The sequence below is a fragment of the Amphiprion ocellaris genome, chromosome 18 (genome assembly GCF_022539595.1).
Source record: "Amphiprion ocellaris isolate individual 3 ecotype Okinawa chromosome 18, ASM2253959v1, whole genome shotgun sequence".
NCBI lineage: Eukaryota > Metazoa > Chordata > Actinopteri > Pomacentridae > Amphiprion > Amphiprion ocellaris.
In genome coordinates, this window is record NC_072783.1 from 306681 (window position 1) to 331961 (window position 25281).

The 25281-nt window shown below is 40.6% G+C and overlaps 1 protein-coding gene across 6 annotated transcripts; it reads right to left on the reverse strand.

Annotated features, from left to right (window-relative positions):
- Positions 1-1266: 1266 nt before the first annotated feature.
- si:dkey-21e13.3 (uncharacterized protein LOC100150043 homolog) lies at positions 1267-14047 on the reverse strand. Of its 6 annotated transcripts, none has more exons than XM_055004459.1 (8): positions 13597-13739; positions 13453-13523; positions 13133-13367; positions 9769-12693; positions 6071-6178; positions 4260-4382; positions 3971-4096; positions 1267-3483 (listed from the first exon to the last, which is right to left on the reverse strand). In XM_055004459.1, exons 4-8 carry the CDS (start codon positions 9860-9862, stop codon positions 3011-3013), a joined length of 924 nt encoding a protein of 307 aa, XP_054860434.1. In that variant the 5' UTR covers positions 9863-12693; positions 13133-13367; positions 13453-13523; positions 13597-13739; the 3' UTR covers positions 1267-3010. The 6 variants fall into 6 exon arrangements, with proteins under 6 accessions (XP_054860434.1, XP_054860435.1, XP_054860436.1 ...); XM_055004460.1 differs by having other exon boundaries at positions 13453-13526; positions 13597-13738; XM_055004461.1 differs by lacking the exon at positions 13133-13367.
- Between the last annotated feature and the right edge of the window lie 11234 nt (positions 14048-25281).

Sequence of the window (25281 nt, forward strand, 5' to 3'; positions counted from 1 at the left end):
TCACAGGGAATATCAAAAAGAACATCACCTGACCTGTGTCTTTCCATCCCAGGACTTTATCACATTCTAAACGTTTTTGGTGCTCATTTAAAGCGGTATTAATGAGCCAATTATCCCATGTAATGAGAGTATCAGTAGCCATTCGTCTGTCTAAAGCTGTTTTCTTATGTAAATATATTTTTCTTCCATCTTAATAAGTTCTCAGTGAGCCAGTTTTCCACCAGAGGACAATCAGGTTAGTCAGGAATAGGTGTGCCACCTCTTGTCTACCTGTAAATAATTCCGAAGCCTTATCTCATTTTGCATCAAATATTTAAGTGGTTCCCAGAGTAATAAAGTTAGGATTGATTAGAAGACGTGCCCCTTTGCGTTTGGACGCCCGAGGCAGGATGGAACCAATAAGAGAGGCAATTAGGTGGAGAAAAATGGGATCAAGAAGGACACGCTTGTGTCTGTCTATTTTTGTGTGTTGGTATTTGTATTTAACATATTTCCAGTCAAAGGCCAAGTGCCTAATTTAACTTTAGACTCTATTATAAACTGCCCTCATATAAATAAGTGGAAGCAGACCAATTAAATGGATGTAAATATGTCAGCAGATCCACTGAGATGTGCAACCAGGCAGCGTGTCAGGATTAGATTCAGTGTGTGTGTCGGCATGTGCACAAAGTCACAAACTGGCTTTGCATTTATGTAATATTTGCACCATGCAAAGACTACAGAGGTTCCTCCACAGCTCATGTCTGCCATCTAGTGTTAAACTGGTAATAAAGCTGAATTAATCTGTCAGAACCAAAGCCTCAAAGTGTGTCAGATGAGAAAAACATGACAATTCAGGCCATATGTGTAAGTTTAGTTGGACAAATCATGGTTTGTACTAATAAAACTATCATCTTCAGGTTGGAGGTGATGCAGGTTTCTGTTCAGTGAACTAAATGTGCAATCAGCCCTCCTTTTTTTGATATCCTTTTGCTCACCTTCTCACATTTTCCACAGCTGCATTACAGTGTTTTACTAATCCCAGTGCCGCAGCAACAGCAGCCAGGCTTTGTGCAGATCAGGAGTTTCCAGCAGGCTTCGTTTCTGGCCTCTCAGCTCGTCCTGTCAGGAGGCTCATGTTGATGCTGTGATCCTCTGGTTTCATGTTAAAAAGTGGAGGTTTAGGTTCAGTGACTCATCCTGTTGGGAATCCCGAATGAATGGCAGTTAAAGGGTGAATAAAGCAACATGAAGCTGTTTCACATTCAGAAAAACACTGCAAATTAGTAAAATGTCTTCTGTGTTTATTGCTTTAGAAAAGGTGTGTATCTTCAAATCAAACTGTGCATGCATGAGTATAAACAGTGTAAAATAATGCAGCTAGCAGGACTCTGACGATGCTCTGATACTTACAAACTTCACCACAGTAGTTATTTGTGTTAATTAATGTAAAGCATAATTCTAAGGACAGTTACCTTGTCTGACTGCAGTACTGGCAGGTACAGGGTTTAAAGGTGGAGTATGCGATTCTAACGCAGTTCAAGGAATTTATTGTTACAGTCTACCAGATATCTGTTTGGTGTGCACAAAAAAAATATTTTCATACATAGCTTTGGTTCCGTAAATAAGAAATATACAGATATTACTGACTAGGTGAACTAAGTCTGAGCAGCCCTGAATAACTGCAGTTTATGGTTCCATTTGCCATCGATTGCCATTAAATACCATTATTTGCCTTGTTAATAGAATATTATTGGTGATTTCCAACTAAGATTGTGCGTCCTGTCCCACTGGTAGGTTGAATGATAATAAAAAAAAAAAAAGCTCAGTTGAAAACCTGAAGTAAGGTTTTGCTCTTTTGTGAGAACGATGGCATATTGTTAAGTAACTGGTGAGCAAAGCATGTTGTCAGTGACTGTAGCTTTTAAGAAATCTTAAAGACGGTTAACTGATCTACTTCTTTTCAGTAATTTCTGGGGTTTATGACCACTAAGACACCTGCTCTGAGTTTGTGTTGCCAGGATAAACTGCTGGTTGGTACCAATTACTGAATGTTCTTCACACAGTCCAAGGAAGAACACACAACTGCTACAAATGCACAGTTGGATTATGTTCATTTTGTCATTCCTTACTATAGAATAGCGTTACTTTTAAACCGACAACTAAATAAGGAAAGTATGGTTTTACCTTGCTGACATGTTTCGACTGCATCCGCAGTCTTCCTCAGAGCTGATAAAAAAGGACACGTCATCACACGTCGGATGACTTTCCCATTTTTCCTGCTTCTAACATCAACTTTGAGGACACAATGTCCACTTGCTGCCTGATAGATCCAATCCACTAACAGGAGCCATGATGAAGAGGTAATCAGTGTTATTCACTCCACCTGTCAGTGATCAGAATGTTATCCTGATCAGTGTATAAGTCCATCCATGTTCATGCTCATGCACACAACCGAGGACAAAGGAAAGAGGAAAGAGAGAAGACTGAAGGGAAAGTAAATCTGTTCACTAAATATCAGAAAAATTCTCTCCAGAACCACAGACTCCACCTATAAATGTATTTTAGTTAAAGTCAGTGTCTAGAAGGTCCAAATAATACAAAATTAATGTCAGGTAAAACTCAAAAATAGAAACTTCTAATGTAGATAATAAAACACTCAATATTGCTGCCTTGAATTGTAATTTGAAATTATTTCAAGCACTTGTGAACAAATAAGCAGCAAAGACGTCATCATGTTTAGGTAACTTTGTGGTATTTCCCTTATCCCTGATTTAGTTATTGTTGTGTAGCACAGAGTCAGATATAAAAATAAATATAACAGCTGCAACCTCCAGCCTCTAGTTGTAAAAGTCAGTTTCTCTGATCTAACTTTGAAACTAGACTGAAAAATGAAAGCAGAAAGAGCCATCCAGGTTTGTGGTGTGAAAAAGAACCTGATGTTTTGATGGAGTAAACAAAGGTTGTAGTAAACCACTCAGGGTTTGTAGTCCAGTTAGTTCAAGCCACCATGTTTGCAGTTTTCAAGCCATCAGAGGAAAGTGTGGAACACTCGAATCTTCAGACTCTTGGTCCGAGGAACGTTCCTCGTAGAGAACTTGATCACTTTGTACAGATTGGAGCAGCTTCCCAAACCAGGGAAGGGGAACCAGCGAGGGCTCCGTTTGTTCCCGTGGAGGTTCCAGAAGGAGGAGGAGCAGCGCTGGAACACCTCGATGTTGATGGCGTACTGACCCGGTCCCCACTGTCGGACTCGAACCAGAGTCACAGAAGAAGCAAAACCGCAGGTGTGAGGAGAAACGCCATGAAACACCGACTCCTCCGGCCTCACCGACACCCCCCTCTCCCACACCATCCCGGCCTCCTCGGCTACTCCGACGCCGCTGAGGTTACAGAGCGCCTGCAGGCTCGCCTCCTCCAGGGCCTCCCGATCAGGAAACCGGAGCAGGATGGCAACGAGGCGAGGCACAGCGCCTCGACGGAGCAGCAGCTCCTGCTGCTTCGCTGGAGGGGACAGACAGTATCGCATTGGAAAATAATCACACATCAACGTTATTGGAATAATTAGCATTTATATTTATAAATCTCTCTGGACTGGAATAGCAATAGAACTAATGAGGCTAAGATGATAAGTAGCCTCCTGTCACAAGTTCTCCTCGCTGGTTTCTGTGAATCAGAGGCTTTACTTTAACCATGTTGGGCACTTTTGCAGGAAGAATTCAGCTTTTCTTCTATACTTTTTATTGTGAGTGTTTTACCAAGTCATTAAAGATACTGGAAGTGATTTGTGACCCGTCTACTGATGCCACCTTTAACCTCGTCTTACAAACAGAAACAGCTTTTTTCTCTTCTCTGCTATTTTACTGCATGTGATGCAGCACATTGCTTTAGAGGTTTCAGATCATCCTGGGATTGGTTTCATGTCAGAATATTACACACCAGCTACTGTAGAGCTAAACACTTGTTATCTTCAGTATTTATGTTGACTTACAGCTGTCGTAAGACATCCGGGAGATGGCCCTCACAGCATTCAGCAGCAGCTCCTGGTCTGTACTGGTCAGCACTGACAACAAAGCCGAAACCAAACCTGAGTCTCCAAAACCCTTACGAATCACAGCTGAAAGGAAGCAGAAAATAAACACTAAACTATACAGACCAAGAACATACTGTAATGAAGGGCCGGTAGACTAAGACCTCCTGGAGCAGCTTCAGAATATTTAATCTTTTACCCTTCATTGATAAGGAAATTAAAGGCGCGTGTATCTGTATAAATATCCTACATTCCTTGGCGAGTTCAGCCACCAGTTTTGCAGTCAGCAGACCCAGAGGCCCTCTGCTCCTCAGCGACAGGGCCAGGATTGGAAGGACCCCACTGACCACTACCTGCTCAGCAGCGCCTCTCTCTGGACACAAATGGAATCACACATGTAAGATTCACATTCATGACATTAAACAGAACATGTTAGAATCTGGCTGCACAGTGGTGTAGTGGTTAGCACTTTCGCCTTGCAGCGAGAAGATCCCTGGTTCGCGTCCCGGCTTTCCCGGGATCTTTCTGCATGGAGTTTGCATGTTCTCCCTGTGCATGCGTGGGTTTTCTCCGGGTACTCCGGCTTCCTCCCACAGTCCAAAAATATGCTGAGGTTAATTGATCATTCTAAATTGCCCGTAGGTGTGAATGTGAGAGTGATTGTTTGTCTCTGTATGTAGCCCTGTGACAGACTGGTGACCTGTCTAGGGTGTCCCCTGCCTTCACCTGAGTCAGCTGGGATAGACTCCAGCCCCCCATGACCCTAGTGAGGATTAAGTGGTGTATAGATAATGGATGGATGGATGGATGGATGGATGGATGGATGGATGGATGGATGGATGTTAGAATCTCTGTGATTCACGTCCTGACCTTCCGGGGATCTTTCTGCATGGAGTCTCCATGTTCTCCTGTACATGTGTGGGTTTTCTCCAGGTTCTCCAGCTTCCTCCCACAGTCCACAAACATGCTGAGGTTCACTGGTGATTCTAAACTGTCTATAGGTGTGAATGTGAGTGTGATTGTTTGTCTCTATGTGTAGCCCTGTGATAGACTGTTACCTGTCCAGGTGTCTCCTGTCAGCTGGGAGAGACTCCAACCCCCCATGACCCTAATAAAGGTTAAGCAGTGTATAGCTATTGCATGGATGGATGATGGACATTTTATAGGCACAAAGCTCATTAAAATGATGTCTTAAAGGATGAGTCTACATAAAATATTCCTATATTGAGGTGTAGCAGCTGTGTACCTTTAATCTGAGCTGAGTCTGCTTCAGCTTTACTTCCTACATGATTTCTCTGACCTGACTCTACCTGTCCTGACTTTTGTCTTCCTGCTGCTCTCATTGGTGACACAAATGCAGCTTAAAATCTGCTCAGGACTTAAAACTGTCATGAATCTGATCCCTTCATGGGCTCCCATCCCTCAGAGATGAAGCTCTGCTACAGGTTTTATTGTTCAGACTGCAGGGTGGATATGATAGACCTGCCACTACTGGTACAAGGTATTCTGTCTTCTATGGAAATAAACAGGGTTAGAGTTCAAATGAAAACCATGCTACAAAATAAAAAAACAACTCCTCACCATAGCATTTTACATCTTGTATCTTTCTACAAGCTAGGTCTACAGTTGTGTGCCAAACATACAACCCATTTCCTATCCTGATCTGTCACATATTTAAGCTGTTTGACATCTGGCCCATTTAAGGTGAATTCCTCTGGCCCCACTTTTGCCCAAACCTGGTCCACAACATGCCCAACATATGGCCCATGGAAGGTGAGCATATGGGAAATTTATGTGGCCTAAATTTGGCCCACAACACCCCTGACATGTGGCCCATATCCTGTGGACATGTAGCTGAGAGGAGGGAGCCAGACTCTCCCTGCATTAATCAGATGTGGACCACATCTGGGCCAAACATTCATTGCTCTCTGGAATAACAAGCACTGATATATTTCATGTTTTCTTGCTTTGTAGCTGAAACTGGAGGGACCTGCGTGACCTAAAATAACCTCCAGTTAGAAATGAGATGTCAGCGTTTAGCAGTGGGGCTCAATGACTCACTCTTCTCCTTAATGGTGGTCAGCACTGTGTTCAGATGGGGTTTCAGTTCATCTTCTATCAGCTCCATGCCCAGGACTCTGATGGCACCTAATGCAAGGTTCAAGTTATCTGTGGGGACATAAAGGAAAATGGAGACATCAGGGGTCAGAAAATGAAAGACCATCCAGTGAGGATTCACAGGAAATATAAAAATGATTACAGCTGGGTGAGACAGATGTTCTGTTCATAAAACAAGACACTGAATGTGACAGAATGCACAAATGACTAAATACTGGCACTATACCAGCAGAACAAATGGGAGTCTCAATTAGAACTGTACTTTTAATATTTAAAAATATGACAATTTTACTAAAGCGTTTGATTCAAGCATCTTGGTGTCAAGATGATTCCTACACATCCCACTTACACAAACTACAGATATTTAGCCTCTGCTTTGCTGGTTTAGATCCAGATGACCAGTACTTGTCTTGCAGAAAGCTGTATCAGCAGCTTTGAGCTCAGCGCTAGAATTACACTTTATTGTTTAGCAGTAAAACGTTTACATTTATCACGATTTTAATTGAACTTATATTTGATAGCTAGTGTTGAACAGAAAGCACAGGTCAGGCTGGTAAGAATGTCATTTTTGCAGGTTTTTGGTCAATTAAAATTTGGACCTGATCATAGCTTTTAAAATGAAAATCTAAGCGATCAACAAAGTGGGACATTTGGATCTTTAATAGCACTCTATTCAACAGCTACAAAACAGGACAAATCCAGCCACAAATTCTTACTTCAATGAAAGTCTGACTCGGCCACTCCAGGACATTCAACCCGTTGTCTTTAAACCCTTTCTGTGTAGCTTTAGCTGTTAGCTTTAGCTATTAGCTTCAGCTCATTGTCTTGCTGGAAAACGGATCTCCTCTTAAGTCGCAGTTGTCTTGTAAACTGCATCAGGTTGCTTCAAGGACTTTTCTAGACTTTCCTTCATTCATTTTACTCTCTACAAACCTTCCAGGGCCGGCTGTCAAAGCATTCCCACATCATGATGCTGCCACCACCACGCTTCACGTCATGATGCTGCCACCACCATGCTTCACATCATGATGCTGCCACCACCTCGCTTCACATCATGATGCTGCCACCCAGTGGCGTAGCCTGTCTCATGCAGCGCTGAACAACCATATCTGAATTAGCCACCTGCCCGCCTGCTTAACAAGCTCCACGCTGCCCATAATTATAATCAATTAATCGACAGAATGTGACGACGATGACCTCACAACCAATGTTATTTGGTGAACTGGTACAACATATGATCAATATACTATAACTGAATATTTAGTTTGTGTAGGTTTATTATTAGCCTCCATTTAGTAGAGGCAACACTTGCTGTGACTTATTTGCTAAATGACAAAAAGAAATAGTAGCTTTCTGCCTTGTTGGAGCCTAATGTCAGGAATCAGTCTGGATATCGTCGATCTCTTTTAATTTACCAGTCGCAGCATGATCAGAAGGGAAAGGATGAAGACAGACAAAGAAAGGGAGCTACAGCAGGGAAGCAGCTCTCTGCTCTCCTGGATTAAATAAACATCTCAGGAGGATGAGGAGAAAGATCATGATCATGAAGAAGAAAGGTCAGAGTCAGCATCAGAGTCATGTTAACTGTTTAAGGCCTTTTCCTCTAATTTTATTGAGATATCTTAAAAACTGTTCCTTATTTATTTTGTCAACACAAAGTGATTTGATGGAACTAAATCAGGCAATAGGCTGTATTAGCAAAATATATTATTTTGTACCAATGATGAGTTACTTCTACAACACTTGCAGTAATTTAGTATTTACATTGATAAGCTATTATTAAAACTCTGACTTTTATTGACCCTTTGTGTGTTATTAATACGATGCTAAAATAAATGCTGTTAGAGAAAATGTGTTCCTGATTTTTTTTTCAAATCTCACACTTATATTAAGGCAGCCAGTGGTTCTAAACGCCGCACAAGGTGCCCTTTTTTTTTTCCCACTGAGCACCTGCCCCCCAAAATGTCTGTGCATGCCACTGCTGCCACCACCATGCTTCACATCATGATGCTGCCCATTGGGGATGGTGTGTTTATGATGATGTTCAGTGTTTGGTGTCAAACATAGTCTGGTTTGATGGTCAAAATGTTAAATTTTGGTCTCATCAGGCCAAATGACCTTCTTCCAGTTGGCATCAGAGTCCCTTACATGCCTTCTGGCAAACCACAGTCAAGATTTAATGTGGGAATTTTCAGCAGTGGCTTTCTCTTTGACACTTTACCATAAACTAAGACCCAGTCAACAGCTGGACGCACAGTTCCTCTCATGTCGATGACGGTGACGGACAGGTCAAAGAAAAGTTAGACAATCCCCAATGCCAATATTCAGTTCACCCAACGATTGTTGGGAAAGTGGTAGATTGACAAATTGACACCTAATCACTGCAACCACTAGGATACTATTCATAGGTTTGTGATGTTTGACTTGGACAGCCAGTTGACCATGGGGAGATATCTGCTCCACTGGATGAGAAGCACATACTCCACCTTTGAAGACTTTCTGGCCCAGATTTCAACCCATTTCAGAAATGACATACACAACAGTGATGACTATTACCTTGTAGATCTTGTGGAAATTAATTAAAGCTGATTTAGAGCCCCAGACAGGAGGGACAGGAGAGCTTCATGAGCAGATGTCTTCAAGCTGCTGCCCACAGTTTTATGCTACTTATTACCAGCTTCATGGTAAATGCTTTGGAGAAGGACATTTGAACAGTAAACAGCATTTTCCTGCTCAGTTTCCCAGCTGGTCTGTGCAAATATACAACTATCCCAGTCGCCAGCACAATTCTTCTTTGAGTGGTCCTTCAATTACCTTAGAGGCCAGGGACACATAATGACTGCTGGTGTGGTCACTGTTATCCTAATCATCACCTCATCAACAGAAGACACAATCACAGGGATGAAAACAGGACCAGGATCCAGTGGTTTGGTAGATTTCAACCCATTTATGTACAAACTGTGCTGCTGTTTTTGATAGATTTCATTATATTTGTCCCAACCACAGGTTTCCACTCAGTTCCATTTGATGGAACACTAGGTAAGGTAAACGCACCCCTACTGGTGCACAGGTGTCTCACCACAGAAACCAGATTAAACACTCCTGCTGGGAAATACAGATTTACCTGGAGCTGGTACACTTAATCAGCATTGCGTTAAAATGTTTGGCAAGAGGCTGAATGTGATGTTTTTCTAAATGTAAAAGTAGAAGCTTTAACTGTATTACCACAAACTGATCATTTAAACTGGCACTGGCATGGATTTTCATGTTGTGTAGAACCTGGAACGGAAGGAAAATACACTAAAGACTGAAACTTTAATCCGGCATTCTGAACAGGGGCTTGGCTCTTTAAGGATTCATGGAAGGATCACTGGTTTGATTGTGTTTACTAGTTGTGAGTATCAAATTTTACAACTAAGGCTGCTTTCCAACAAATCAGTTAACCTGTAGCTTGACTAATTAAACTGTGGCCAACGAGTCTGTTCAACCAGACACACCATATTTATGAATGTACAGCATGGAACAACATATAAGGGTTCTGTGACTGCATTGAAGTATTAAAGCCAGAAGCCAAACTCGCACATCTACTCATAACTAACGTCACACTCTTAAAACATTTGTCACAATGTGGTTCCACTCACCGTTGGCTGTGAAGGCTTGCAGGTCGCTGGATCTCTGTTTATCCCTGTGGGAACATACATATTTGTGGGTAAGAGGCACATTGGGATGCCCCATTCTGCTCCTGCACCGCCCTCGGTGAACCTTTCTCAGGTTGACGTCTTACAGAATACGCTGCACTTTTTAAAATTATTTTTCTTCTTTTTGTGTTATTCTTTGGAGTCATTAGCTGCTGCCCTGAGAACACCTACTCCAACCTTCACCTCACTTTAAAGGCGCTGCTACATTTGGTGTTTCCTTTGCTTCACATTTGCTTCATTCAAAGTAAAACTGCCTAATTTTTTGTGCGCGTCTCTGCAGCTCCGTCTTCCTTGTAATCCAGCTGGCTCTCTGTTCCTTCTCAGGGTTAATGCACAGCAAATCCTCACTAAAGCTGTTCTGTCTTCCACTCCCCATATGTGGATGCGTGTGTGTGTGTGTGTGTGTGTGTGTGTGTGTGTGTTGAGGAATTAGCACTTGGCTGACTGTGCTGAGTGTAGTCCTACCCCCCTAAAATCTCCCATAATGCCTTTCAGCTTCTAGAAAGCCAAAACAACAACAGAGACAGGTGAGCATCTGGCATGTGTTGTTGTTCACCAGCGTATTACTACCTGCTGTTTGCACGTAGTAGTCTGCATGTTAAAAGCTGGAAACGGGATTCCCTTCTCTAAAATATCACATCACACAACAAGGAACTGGATTTTTTTTAAAAGGGCTAAAGTCCTTTCTTCTCTACATAACTCTGTAATGAAACAGATACACAACTGAATGTGTCTTGAATTCACAAACAAACTAAATGAACCCAGAGTCAAAACCTGCTCCGTTAATCTACAGCGCCTAAAGAAGTATTCACCTTTTGGAAGTTTTCAGCATTGGATCATGGTCAATATTATTTACCTTTTTGACCAAAAATGACAATAAAATTGTGTGGATAGGTCTCCATCAGTCTTGCACATCTTGGAAACAAAATTTTACCCCATTTTTATGAAACTGCTCAAGCTTTACCAGGTTGCACAGGGATCATATATCTCTTTTCAAGTCCAGGGACAAACTGTCAGTTTGACTGAGGCCTGATCTTTGTCTCAGCAAATCCAGAACATTCACCTTGTCTTTAAACCATTTTTACTGCGAGCTTCCGATCATTGTCTTGCTGAATAACAAACCTTTGCTCATCACATTGTCCTGCAGGATTTCCTTAAACTACTCTCTATTTTACAAACCTTCCAGGACCTGTTACGGAAAACTATGTCCACATTACGATGCTGCCACCTCCATGCTTCTCGGTGGGAGTAGTATGTTTATTATGATGTGCTGTGTTCAGTATCCGCAAACTAGTGTCTAGTCTGACCATCAGATCAAAGAACTCTCATCCCGTTGACTACCACGTGTCCTCAGGCAAACTCTAGTCGGCTCTAGTTCTATTTACTACTCTCGCATGAAGCTTTGACTTTTGAAGAAAATGGAACAGATATAGTATGCACATCCGTCTGTCCGTCCATACATCCATGCATCCATCCATCCATCCTCTTCCTCTTATCCAGGGTCGGGTCATGGAGGCAGCAGATGAAGCAGGTCAATCCAGACATTCCTCCTCCCAGCAACACTTTCCAGCTCTTCCTGGGGGATCCTGAGGTGTTCCCAGGCCAGATAAGATATACAATCCCTCCAGAGGGTTCTGGGTCTACCTCAGGGTCTCCTCCCAGGTGGACGTGTTCAGAAAACCTCCAAAGGAAGTCTCCCTGGAGGATCTGAATCAGATGTCCAAACCACCTCAGCTGGTTCCTTTAGAGGTGAAGGATCAGCAGTTCTACTCCGAGCTCCCTCCAGATGTCTGAGCTTCTCCCCTTATCTCTAAGACTGAGCCCAGCCACCCTACGGAGGAAGCTCATTTCAGATGCTTGTATCCGTGATCTTGTGCCTTTGGTCACTACCCAGTGCTCATGACCATAGGTGAGGGTTGGAACGTAGATGGATGGTAAACTGAGAGCTTCTCCTTGAGGTTCAGCTCCCTCTTCACCACAACTGCACCAATCCTCCCATCCATCTCTACCTCCATTTTCCCCATCACTCGTGAACAAGGTGTCAAGATGCTTGATCTCCTTCACTTGGGGAAGCAATTAGTATGCAGTCTCTCCCATCTCACCCTTCAGAGGAGTCATCGGTGTCTTGGTGGCCTCAATCACTCCACTCTTTCTGCTTCAGTGGCCTGATTTATGCATGAACCATCTTCTTTCCATTTCAGAAAGATGGATATAACCATACCCAAGGGCAATGTTCCCTCTAAATTTTCATGAGTCTGAGCAAACAAACTCCCTGAGCGTCCCTTGGACCACTGTGAGCAACATCAGACGTGTGCACTGTGGTCACACCAGCATCGTGTGGCAAGGCTACGAGGGTTAGATGTTTGCTATTTATCACGTGTCCGACAACGCCACCTGGGGTAGTTTCACACCCACGAGATCTATTTAGGGAGGACCACCACTCCAATACAGACCACAAGAAAGGTCACACAGGTGCGAAAGACACCGGAGACTGATGCGATTCCACTTTAAGTATAGAAAAATGAAATTTATTAACAATATTTAAAAATGTACACTCTTTCTAAAACAAACCTTGGTGGCGATGCCAAGACATAATTCGGTAGTAAGTGGCACAGTATTAATCTAATCCCCCAGGGGCCCCCCTGACTTAATTAAGTTTGCCACTGAAACACCGTCGCCAGGCACAGGGCTGAGGGCTTACCAGGAAGAGATGACTAACTGAAGGGGAGAAGGATCCTGAAGTACCACACCACACGTGAACAAAACAAAACCACTGACGGACACCCAAGTGCACTACTGTACAGGGAGTGAAGGGACCACCACCGCCGGGGGAACCAGTCAGCCACCAGCCACCTGGCCCAACAGCTCCTGTCCAAGAAAAAAAAGGGGCAAACTGTTAGTCACGGGAAAACAAGGCACTCCTACATAGATCTCAAATAAACTGCCACAACACCACACTAGGCTGGGCCCAGGAGGTCACCACCAAGGCCAATTATGCCAACATGCACCCCTTACTACCTCACCCAGTCAACCCAATAAACCAAAAAAAAGGAATACAGAATTTACAAACCCCCAAAAAACAGATAACTGGATAACTTAAATACGCAATCACAACAAATAAGTAAATAAACAATAAGTAACAAAACTAACTAATAAAGAATCCCAAGATCTATACCAACACTAATAATTCTAATACTAATAATTCTAATACAAAAAAAACAATTCTAATACTAAAAATTCTAATACTAATAATAGAAACACATAATAATAATAATAATAATAATAATAATAATAATAGTCCCAATACCAGGCGTGCTGGGCAAGAGGCACGCGCACACCAAGATCGTTGTTCTTTTTTTTTTTTTTTTTTTTAAACATCATACAACAAACAATAAAACAGCTGCCGATGAGCAGAGAGCTTGCCGCGATGAACCGCAGACAGAACAGCAGTAGCCCGCTTCAGGAGGAAGAGCCGCCAGTCAGTGAAGCCACAGCTTGTCAGGCAACAGGGGAGACAGCCGCAGAAAAATGCAGCTCGATCACTGCCAACAGCAACCAGATACAGTCATTTCACGTGCAGCCCAGCAAAGACGCATAAGAGCGACAGACAGAAACGAGCCAGCCTACCTCAGGAATTCAATGCAGCGCGTGAATTATTACGCCCGGCTCCCAGCCTTCAGCCAGAATACGGCCCGACTCTGCTAGAAAGCAGAAAGCACATCAAACACCACTAATATAACCCAGCGATGTAGCGACCGCGTCGGCACATACCTGATAACAGGAAATAGCGAAAGCTCGACAGCCAGCGTCTCAAAACCACCACGCAAATCCACGCCACACCATGCTACTAATGTAGCCCTCCGGCTCCAGGAACAGGAAAGAGGATGCACGTATGAGACGCGCAGCCCTCTCCTAGATATAACTGGGTGTGGCACCGCCCAGCAAGCAAGGTGCATTAAGGTTGGAATATACTTTCCGCACGAACGAGCCGGGCGGAAATCAGCCGCACGGAAATCCGTGCGAAAGAACGTGTGCGCATTTATACTCCGTGCGCATCTGCTCCCAAACTGCAGGGGGCAGTGTATCTCAAACACACGTCTACCTGGTCTACTCTAGTAATAAATTAGAGAAGAAGAAGTCTGCTTCCAAACTGCAGGGGGCAGTGTAGCTCAAACACACGTCTACCTGGTGTACTCTGGTACTAAACTAGAGAAGAAGAAGTTTGCCATTGTTTACACCACTTACAACACGGCATTTTACCGAATAAAAGCATTTCAGCAGTTAGTTTTATTTCACACCATGAATAGTTCATAACCCGGTTACCACGGTGATCTCTGTGTGATGAATCGTATAAGTTCACGTATTTCTAGACTTCAGCTACGAGTAGGTCCTGACCCTCCGCCATGTTTTTCCGTGCGGCTCCGTCCGCGTTGGTTAGAAAAATGTGGAGGTGCGCGGAGCGGAAATTTTCCGCACGGAAAGGCCGCTGGGTGCGAAAATGACGTAATTTTTCCGCACGGAGCCGCACGGACCTCGCGGACGCGGTAAGCATAAAACAAGCTTTAGGCAGATTACTCCCAGCTGCGCAGACCTGATCTGATGCACACAATACCAGTGGAGGTAGACTGAGCCGTCCTACCACAATCGCATCCATTCAAGTTACATGGTTCATTAAAAGAATCAAATTACAGCATTTACATTTCTGTTAAAACACTTTGTCAACAGGAGCCAGTTGAAGGCTGCAGTGATTTTAGTGACACTACAATGTATAAGAGTGAAGTTATTGAATATTTGTCTCTCTTTACTGTTGCAGTGGTTTTGCAAATTGCAGATGGACCCTGTTCACTCCATAGACACCAATGTTATTCCTGTAGCTTGAAAGACAGCTACTTTTGATAAAACTGGGCTTGTAGCACATTGTCTGCCTTGCAACAATGGGAAAGAGGCACCGTTTATGTTTTGACAACCTATATCTAATGAGTTATTGATGCTGGAAGTCCCAATCTGTGAATATGTTTCCAACTTTACTGAACTTGGGGCCACTACCACCTAAGGAGTGATATATTTAATTTTGAAAAAAGCATTTAGCCATACTTAAAGCTTTAAGTGCTTTATTAACACGGAACTAAAAATTTTGTATTGTTTTATTATCACAGGTTCTGTCTGAAAAGAGGTGGCATCATTTTAAACAGTGAAATCAAACTAACAAAATGTAATGACCAACCAGTGAGCAATACTGGATTCTGCAAAAACATAAACAACTTTTTTAAAAATCTAAATCTTAACACAGTTAATGTATTAACTTATTTATGTGTGTATGCATGTATTTATTGATTTATTTAGTACTGTTAACATATCAGAGTTCTGAGTGAATTTTTCTTAAGATAGGCAAAGGCCATTTATTGATTACATATAGGCCTTTAAATGTTTATTAAAAACTAAAAAGCATTTTAAAAAAAACGTAGGCATTTATTGAGTCACTAGAATACTGTACAGACCACATCAGCATGATTATAAGCATCCTCTGGTAAATTAACAACCAGATACTGATGTCTCTCACCATATGGACTTCAGGAGATGATTGGGGGATGATAAACTGTGACCTACTGGTTGGGTTCTCTCTGTTCTCATGTTTCTTACATGTTTGTCCCCTGACAGTCGGGTCCTAATGTTTTTTGAGCAACACACCATACTATGACGTTTTTACAATGATGGTTCTACTATGGAACCAGTTATCAGGAACACCTGAGCAGCTCAGTGTCTTCCTGCTTTATTTAGCTGCAGACAAACATTTCCTCTGCTTCTCTTCACCAGTGAACTGGGTTTGGCTCTGTTGCTTTAGTTAGTTCTTTAGGTGTCGGCTTGCAGCTTCCAGCAGTACAATCATCTTTAATGTGTTTCTTGGTGTGTTTTAGGGCTTTGTACTGGATAGTTGTCTTGGTAAATGTGGTTCTTTAGCCACAGTTAGCACATGGTGCTCATGTGTGCAGTGATTAGTGGATTTGGTACAGCTGTGTCTTTATCTTGGCTGTAGTGAGTCTTCAGAGGTTTTTGGTCAGACACATTCTGTATTCTTGTTTGTGAACCAGCGTTGGTTGTCCAGAAGGTAAGAGTTCCTGTCCTGATTCTCTGTTCTCAGAGGTTCTCTGGTAGGCTGCAGGAGACTTTAGCGTTTGGGTTGTACTAGTTTGGTTTTTGTACGGTTTCATTTGGACGACTATCTTGAGGCCCCTCCATGTGGTTTAGTGAGGTTTTCTGGAACAGTTCTACAAAGCAACCTGCAGCAGAAGAGACTTTGAGAGTTTTTAGGAAGTTCTGGAGACCAGACTTTAGAGCAGCAGAAACATTTGTCAGCAGTTTGAGCAGGAGAAGGTGAGCTTCAGAGTAGAAATGAGATGGAAACCTTCTTGACCTGTGTGGTGAGGTCCTGTACCAAGAGTTTGAGCAGGTTGTGAAGAGTCTGTAGATCTTTGGTCTGAAAGCACAAGAAGAGTCGACTCATTAAAGGAGAAAACAGGAGATATTGTTAGTTCTGTCGCTCTGCAGTTTCCAGTTTCCTTAGACTGAATATCAAGTTTATATTTTAAATGATTTCCCATGTGAGCCCAAGAAGACTTCAATAAACTCCCTCCATCCCCTGGACACAACATATTTTATTACCATGTTAAATCTTTTTTTAAAAATATGTTTTTGAGTTTTAATCATAGTTTTAGCGTAGTTTCTTCTCTTTGCTTGTTTAGTTTTGTCATCTGTGTGAAAGGTGCTAAACAAATAAAGTTGAATTGATAAAGTGAATAATTGACTAACTCATGATTGTGACAACAGAAGTATTTTCATTGTGATTTAAGGGTTTATTTCATTTTTAAGGTTGGGGTTAAAATCTTGACAAAAGATTAAAGAAATAAATTGCATTTAAAAAAGCAATTAAATCAAAGGAAAAAAACATTTAATACAATAAAACTTTTAACAAGAAAATTAAACATTAAATACAATTAAATATTAGAGACAAAATATTTAATTAGATAATTAAACGAAAGATACAAAATGTAATTATGAAATTAAAAAAATGTTTTTAAACAAAAATATTAAACATTAAAGATGAAATATTTTAGATCATTAAACATTTAAAAAATACAATTAAACAATAAGAATATTAAACATTTTTTAAAAATACAAAACATTTAATTAGATTATTAAACCTTTAAAAAGACAAAACATTTAATTAAAAAATTAAATGTTTAATTTGAAAATTAAATCTTAAAGACAATAAAACTTTAAATAGGAATTAAACAGAAAATACAATGAAGCATTTAAAAAGAACATGAAACATTAAAAGGTGGTAAAACATTTAAAAAGAAAAACCTTAACAAAGATTTAATCAAAAAATTAAACATTGGGAAAGAAAAAGGAATTTTTCAAACAAGCCAATAAAACATTTGAAAAAACAACAAACATTAAAAAGACAAAACATTTCAAAATCAAATCAGACATTAGAAAAGAATAAAAGGTTAGAAAAGAGCACAACTAAACATTTAAGAAGAAACAAACTAAAGACAAAACATTTGAAAAGACACCAGTTAAACTTTAGAAGATCAAATTAAACAGAAGAGACAATAAAAGGATGAAAAAGAGCAAAAACAGATAAAAGTATTAAAGTGTTTTCTAGTCTGAAATGAAAACATCAAGTTGTTTCTTCAAACATTTCCTCTTTCTATGTTCTTGGTTTGACTGTGGACAGATTTAGTAAGAACTCATTTCAGAAAACTGCTTTCCAGATAAAGTCTACTAGTAGTTGAAGGCACTGATCAAACTAATGTTACCTTCTGATCTCCACAAACTTTACTGTTCAGTGAAGAGAATCAAAGTTTGTTCAGGATTTCTAAAAAACCCACAGGTGAAGGTCTGAGAAGAACTCAGATGGATGGTCTAAATGTGAAATCAAGACTCATGGTCACAAGTTTTAAGGCTTCTGTTAACCAGAAAGTTCAAACTAACAGAGAAGTACTGAGAAACTTTTAAAACTTCAGTCCTCGGAGTGTCTGAAGGTTCAAACTAACAGAGAAGTACTGAGAAACTTTTAAAATTTCAGTCCTCAGACTGTCTGAAGGTTCAAACTAACAGAGAAGTACTGAGAAACTTTTAAGATTTCAGTCCTTAGACTGTCTGAAGGTTCAAACTAACAGAACTACTGTGGGACGTAGAAAATTACAGTCCTCAGACTGTCTGAAGGTTCAATCTAACAAACTACTGTGGGACTTAGAAAATTTCAGCCCTCAGACTGTGTGAAAGCTCAGGTCCTGAGGACTCAGGAGGTCTGGAGGCTTTGGAAAGTCTTGGAACTGAGGGTTCAACCCTCCAGCACAAAGGCTGAAGTCCAACCTCCTGAGAAAAACGGTCGAGTCGAGACTCGAGTTTAAAAAAAAAAAAAAAAAACCTCGAAAATGACAAAAAATAAATGATAAATTCGCAAAAAAAAGAAGACTTTGTATCTGAGTAAGTAGCTCAGGGGATAAGAAGACAGACTACCAAGTGGAAGGTTGCAGGTTCAAGACCCACCACTGGCAGTTTTCTTTCTTTGTCTTTGTCAGGATTTTGATAAAAATTTAAGAAGGGTCTGGTTTTGAACCAACAACCTGCAGCTCCACAAGCAAATCCTTAACTCACTGAGCTACAGATCAGATGAAAAGAAATAATTTCGTCGTCCCTTTGGCATCGTAGTTTCTGAAGTGACCACATGGGTGGAGCCAGGGTGGAGTCTGGGTGGAGTCAGGGCGGAGAGTAGGCGGGGAGGTGGGTGGCGGCCTCCCCCCTCTACTCCCCCACCTCCCCCCACCACCCACCGCACCTTCCCCCACCACCCACCGCACCTTCCCCCGCCCCACGAGTTCTTTGAGTCTCCATGAGTTCTTCGAGTCCCTGATGAGTTCTTCGAGTCTCCACGGGTTTTCCCGAGTTTCCGGAGTTTCTACCAGGTCGGAGGCAGAACAAGTTGTCATGAAGAGGTGTTGAAGTCGGCCAGGGTGGACTGACTTTTTACAGCGACTAGAAGGAAGACCACGAGAAGAGCAGGTCTTTAACCATCATCCATAAAATCCATGGAGTCGCTCCAGAGAAATGAAGGGACGTCAACTTTTATCAACCTCCATCCAGATGTTCAACTTCATATCTTTACTTGGACATTTTTAGCACCACAAACCTTTAGTATCACACTTTATTATCATTTATTAGGACTTTAATGGAATCCACCAGCAGATTTACTTTTTGTTGACAAACTTTATTCTTGTCATTGTGGGACTGCAGTATTTAAAACTGTTCCTTCTATTTGACTTCATGTTTATTAGTTTTAGTGGAGAAAGTTATTTATATTGTCGATTAATCTCTTAAAAACCAAATAATAAATTGCATTAGTCAAGAGGTTTAAATTTCTTACTTTGTCATATTTTAAGTATGACAAAAAAATATAAACATAAAGCGTCTTGAGACAATTTGACCTGTAACTGGTGTTATATAAATAAAATAGAATTTAAATTGTACGTATCTTGTAAAGTTGGAGTAATTCAGCCATATATGTTCGAAAACACATTTTCTTTGTCCATTAATCTGTTGATTGTTTTCTCCACTAATTCATTTCTTGTTTTGGTTTATAAAATGTCAAACCCAAATATATTCAGTTTACTGTCATAAAAACCAAAAAGATTTACATTCATGATGCAGGAATCAGGCAGTTTTTCACTTTTTATCTTAGTTTAGTCAGAAAGATAGTTGATAATGTGTGAACTGTTGCAGCTTGTGAGCCGTAGAAGGTTTTAATCTTTGGGGCCGAATGTCAAAAAAAATTTAGAATCCAACAACAACAAAGCACTCAACAAAGGGAAATCCAACTTTTGCATGACAATATCTAATTAAAGGACATTAATTTCCAATGTAAATGTGTGATATTCATCCTTTGGAGCTTTCTCTTCACATCGTCTTCCACCAGGACTGGTTTGGTCGGGAGCATGTGCAACAAACATTTGAAAAACTGCACTTTAACATCAATGAATGACACTGAAGTTTAATCTCTACATAAATGAGACTGAGTCTGGATGTGTTGCTCTGTCATTAACTCCTAAGTTTAGGGAAAGTTCAAACTGAAGAGGACAGTTCAGAGAAGACATGAGAATGAGCTTATTTTGAACAAACATCTCAGACTTTCTGAGCTTCAGCACCTCTAGCAAGATATTTTAACAACAAGCAACTCAAGAGATCCAGAAGTTGGAGAGAGTTAGCTTTAGCTGAGCCAAAGAACATGTGGGACGCTAACCTAGCAAACATTTCAGACTTTTCTCTGTGAATTCTGAGAAATAATTTCCTATTTAATGACAAAGCTACACATCTGAACTCAGTCGCATTAAAACAGACTCTAATTCAATGTCATCCATCCATATTAAAGTGCAGTTACCCAAAATGTTTGTTGCATGAGCTCCAACAAAACCTGTCCAGGTAGAAGGCCACTTTGACAAACAGGAAGTGGAAGATTCCAAGCAGATTTATAGAAGGGGGAACCAGACTGTACTAAGCGTGGTCGAGTATAGAGGGGTGTTTTGTGGGTTTTTAAGGCTGATAATGATTATTAGTGAGACATTTGGAGTAGATATTCATTTGCAGTAAATGAAAGTATTTAAAATCTTGAGTTAAACTTAAAAGAACACAAACTCTAACGGAAAACTTTGTTGATACGTTTTTGTTTTGTTTACAGATGTTAAGTTAAAGGAGTTTTATTTGTGATGTGCAACCAATCAAATCACTCCAAAAGACAGAGCGACCACAGGTAGATAAAGGTTCAGAGCCAAAGTAGCACCATTTTTAAATGTATTTATTACCGTAAATCAGTAAAAAATAAAATACTGATAATCAGTAAATCAGTCAGCCCACAATTACTACAATTCTACAATGTATGTCTCTTTGCTTTAACTTGTTATTTGTACAATATACGATGTATATGATGGCGTTTTTTCATACCAAAGGCTATACTATGATGTTTTCTAAGAGACATACCATGCTACTCCGGTTGTTCTGGCTCTGGGCTGCTGCACTCCTCCTCTGTTGTTTTCTGGATTGTACTCAGCTGCATGCCTTCGTCCATCCGGCCTCCGTTGACTCGTCCCGCCTGCCATCTCTCGAGCTGAAGCTGGACTGGAACAGACCAAAGTACAGTCCAATCACGATGCCAGCTGCCTCGCAAAAGGTTCCTTCATCTGGCAGGTGGCACCACTTCTTCTGAGGGGAAGCTGAGCTGGCCCAGCAGAACTTTGGAGATGTGTTCCAGTGGTTGGTGGATGTGTGGGGAGATAGAGAGGGACCTTTGAATTGTTCAGAAAGGAAAACAGGGAAGCCATTGGTAGTTTTAGTTTAGGGATCTACTGTGGTGTGTGTTTTTTTTTTTTGTTCCTGGTTGGAATGCCCATCAATGTAAACGTGAAGTTCACTTTTAGTTCTGTTGATTTATTTTTATTTTACTAACACCCATTTGTTTTTAACCCCCTCACATGTTGTGTTGTTGTAAACTTACTCTTTCAAATAAATTCTCGTCTAACCCTCTGGAAACCAGCGTTTGGACTGTTTTTGTGTTGCTCCTCACCTACTGACAGCTGTGGACTAAAGGCTATACTGTGATGTTTTTAGAGCGACATGCTATACTATGATGTTTGTTGGGCAACATGCTATACTATAGGCTTTTTTAATTGACATATTACTGACGTTGTTTTTGTTTTTGCTTTTTTTGTTTTTTTTAGCAACATATAAGAATTCGAACTGTTTTAAAAGTTACTATACTTTTATTTGTGCAATGAAATTATTATTCTATGGCATTTTTTAGATGACATATACTCTGATGTTTTCTTGAATTACATACTATTTTGACAATATACTGCACTATGACATTTTTTGAACCACATATTATACATGACAATTTTAGGCAACATCCTATCATTTTGCGCTTTTTGAACCACATAATAATCTATGTTTTGTTTTTTTTTCTTGCCAACATGCTGTACTATGAACTACAGGCCATACTATGCATTTCTTGAGTAAAGCATACTATACTTTGACATTTTCTGAACTACATCCTATACTATGGCGTTATACACAGAGTGCTTTGGTTACATGTTGATTTATAATCTAGATTTTTTTTCTGTTTTGTTTTTTGACGGGATTACCACAGACCTGACCGTGAACACTGTTGACACCCACCTCAGGGAGACGCTGCCTAAGATCTCAAGGCTGCTTGGTCGTGGTCTTTCTGGCACGTACTCTTCCAAGATGAGCTGGGAAATTTAACACTGATGGAATGACACCAGGTCTAAGCCGACAAACTTCCAATTCCTCCTCAACCCATAGTCTCTGGGAAACCTACATGGAGTAAGAAAAGTATACAGAGAAGTAATTAAGTCTGTTCACAACATATTAAAAAGAAATCATGCTAATAAATTAAGTACAAAGAACCGAATTCGCCAATATACTGGAGACCAGCGCTATTTAATTTGATAAGTATAACCTTGTTTAGTAACATTTCAATTATTTGAGAGCAGTCCTAAAGAACTGCCTGTAATCCCAATCATAAAATTGGTTTGGAGGAAGAACATAGATGGTAATCTGGATATACATGAGTTAGGCTTTATAACTACTGTACTATTACAAATGCTGATACTACTTCTACGACTCTAACAGTTGTTTATACTACTACTGCTGCTTGTACTTTTAGTATTACTACTACTGCTTGTACAACTATACTACAGCTACTATTAATCGTCTGGTATTTGGTTGTCAAGCTGCTAGCTCGCCTTAGCGTTTTGCTAGTGGCTAACTAGTTAGCTCTCATAGACTGGAAGCTCTTAACAAGATTTCATAATGAAAAAAGAACCAAAAACTATTCTTACCTATGAAAAGTCATTCCAAGTTTCCTTGTCTCAATCGTACGACGTAGTGTGTAATTATATGCAGCACAGTGAGCCGGATACTTGTTGTTTCCGTTTTCACGCCGTCTACATCAACGGAACGCACTGAAACTTTTCCCCCACTAGCTTAGCCTCGCTGTAGCACGCAGGTCAAAGGGGCGTGTCCTATCTACTCATTCATATCTATGAGAACAACTGTGGCTGCACATAAGGACGCCTGACGTTGATTAGCTGCGTAAATACCATTATATACAGTCTATGGTAAATACGTATGTGAATCGCATCATTGGCTGCAGCAGCCAGTCACCGGTCACTCACTGACTCGCATTGAAAAATAGCACAGAATGAATTGTTACGTGTTTATTTTATTTACAATTTAGGTTGGATTTTTTTTTTGTGCGCAGCGCAGATGTTCTGTGCACGGACACCGTGTCAGCAGTGCGCAATTGCGCACGCGCGCAGCTTAGAGGGAACAGTGCCCTCGGGGATATTCAGTGACAATTTCTGTGACAAACTTCCTTGTATCCATCCAATGACTTACACTCTTCAGTAGCCTTTCCAGAGCTGCTTGGAGTGTTCTTTTGTTCTTCTATCCAGGAGTACTGGTGTCTTTATTCTACAACCACTACACTCAGAGGATCTTTGTTTAACTGACTTCTAGCACCAACCGGCTGTACTTGTGTTGACTTAAACGAGTCACTTTGAAGGGGGTAAATACTTAAGCAATCACTTATTTTATGTTTGATATTTTTAATTATTGACATTACTTTGTACAGAATCTGCTTCACTTTGAAAATGACGTCTTTGGAAACTCTTGGAAGAAAACTGCTGAAAAGTAATGAGACAGAAAACCTCCAAGCAGCTGAATACTTTTATAGGCACAACATTTATATTGAAAACAATAATAGAGGCAAAGTAGTTATGAAAACTATCCATCCATCCATCTATCCATTATCTATACATTGCTTAATCCTCATTAGCGTCACGGGGGGGGGGGGGGGGGGGGGGGCTGGAGTTATGAAAACTAAATCTGTATATTTTACTCAACACTTGAGGTTCCAGTAAAAATGTTTTCATTGTTGTGGTACATAGATGTAAATCTAAACAATAAATACAACAGAAAAACAGGAGACATTGTTCCACCTGAAAAAATGTACAATCCTGATATAATCAGACGTTATCTGTTCTACACTGAGTTTTTTCTGAGTGTTTGTACATATATGTTCATTTGTTCACTGAGAATAGCATGAAAGAATAACATGACTGGATTCAGATGGACTGCAGAAAAACAAAACCTGATCCTAAAGACATGGAGGATTCACTGAAAGGAAGAGTCTGAGATTTGGAAAGATTTAACTAAAGGTGGAGTCTGTGATTCTGGAAAAATAGCTAGTTAGCATATTTAGCTAGTTAGCATGTGCCAAAGCCATGGCTGAGAACAAACACAAAGAATGGACCGCTGGTGGAGTGAGAGGAGATATCTGCTCACTTTGACAGAAAGGTTTGGAGTAGAATAGGATACTTCACCTTTAATGGCTTTCTTGTCCAGATTTAGGCCCTTTTCAGACACGAAACTGGCTTCATCAATCTGGCCACTGTCTGAGGAGAAGAAAAATACAGAGAGTGACTTCCTGTTAGATCCTGATCGATCCCGTCTCCATGTCTGGGATAATTTATAAGTAAATCCTGCTGTTGTTCCACGTGCATAAATGCATGTAAATCTGTGGCTTTGGAGACACTTGTATGGCTCCTGCTGCCGTTCGATGCTGAAGTTATTTAATAAACTCAGAGGAAAAACTCCTACAAACAGCTGGAAGCAACAAACTGAACTTCAGCTCCTGTTGAAGTTTTGGATTCCACTTATTACTGGTTTGCCTCATTAATCTGAGCTTTATGGACATTTCAGTTAGCTTAATAGATGTGAAATTCTGAAGTAAAAACAACAAAGAAGGCTGTTTAGCAGCAAACTATTTCTTTTAGGTGCTTTTAACATTTTGGGACCAATACTTTTGCTGAAATGTACAAAAAGCCTTCAACAAACTGATACAAACTGAAGTAAGTTGCTTGATATCTGTGTGCCTATCTGAAAATGCGACTGGTTTGACCTTATTAGGTCTGATTGGAAAAGTTACCAGGATGCTCATTCAGACATAAAGCTGACACGTTTAGATGGAGTCAGATCAACGGAAATCATGTCTTAAGAGGGCCTTAGATGAGAAGATTGATAGCAGACTCCTCACATACACAGCAGTTAGCATAAAGACTGGAAAAAGGGAAACGGCTCTCAAAAAATCAGTCGAGAAAAGAAAATCCACCTACAAGAAGCTCTAAGGTGAGAAATTAACTGAGTAATGGATCCCTGACATCCTGTTTATTTAATTAGAGCAAAAACCCAAATGGAAAGCCACTTTTCAAACTTTTCCCACCTGTAACATAACCCACACTACAACTAAGGGTCTGCCAATAAGGACTTTTCTGATCTAACTGTTAGTAATCAAGAAGATCAACAACATATCTGGAG

Excerpts from the sequence above, each read along its gene's own strand:
- si:dkey-21e13.3 (XM_035941636.2), bottom strand. The coding sequence starts at position 13,781 with ATGCACCTTGCTTGCTGGGCGGTGCCACACCCAGTTATATCTAGGAGA. Across the intron at positions 9,813-13,596 it reads TCGCTATTTCCTGTTATCAG|GGATAAACAGAGATCCAGCG; the intron begins GTATGTGCCGAC and ends ATGTTCCCACAG. Across the intron at positions 4,383-6,070 it reads GACCACCATTAAGGAGAAGA|AGAGAGGCGCTGCTGAGCAG; the intron begins GTGAGTCATTGA and ends ATTTGTGTCCAG.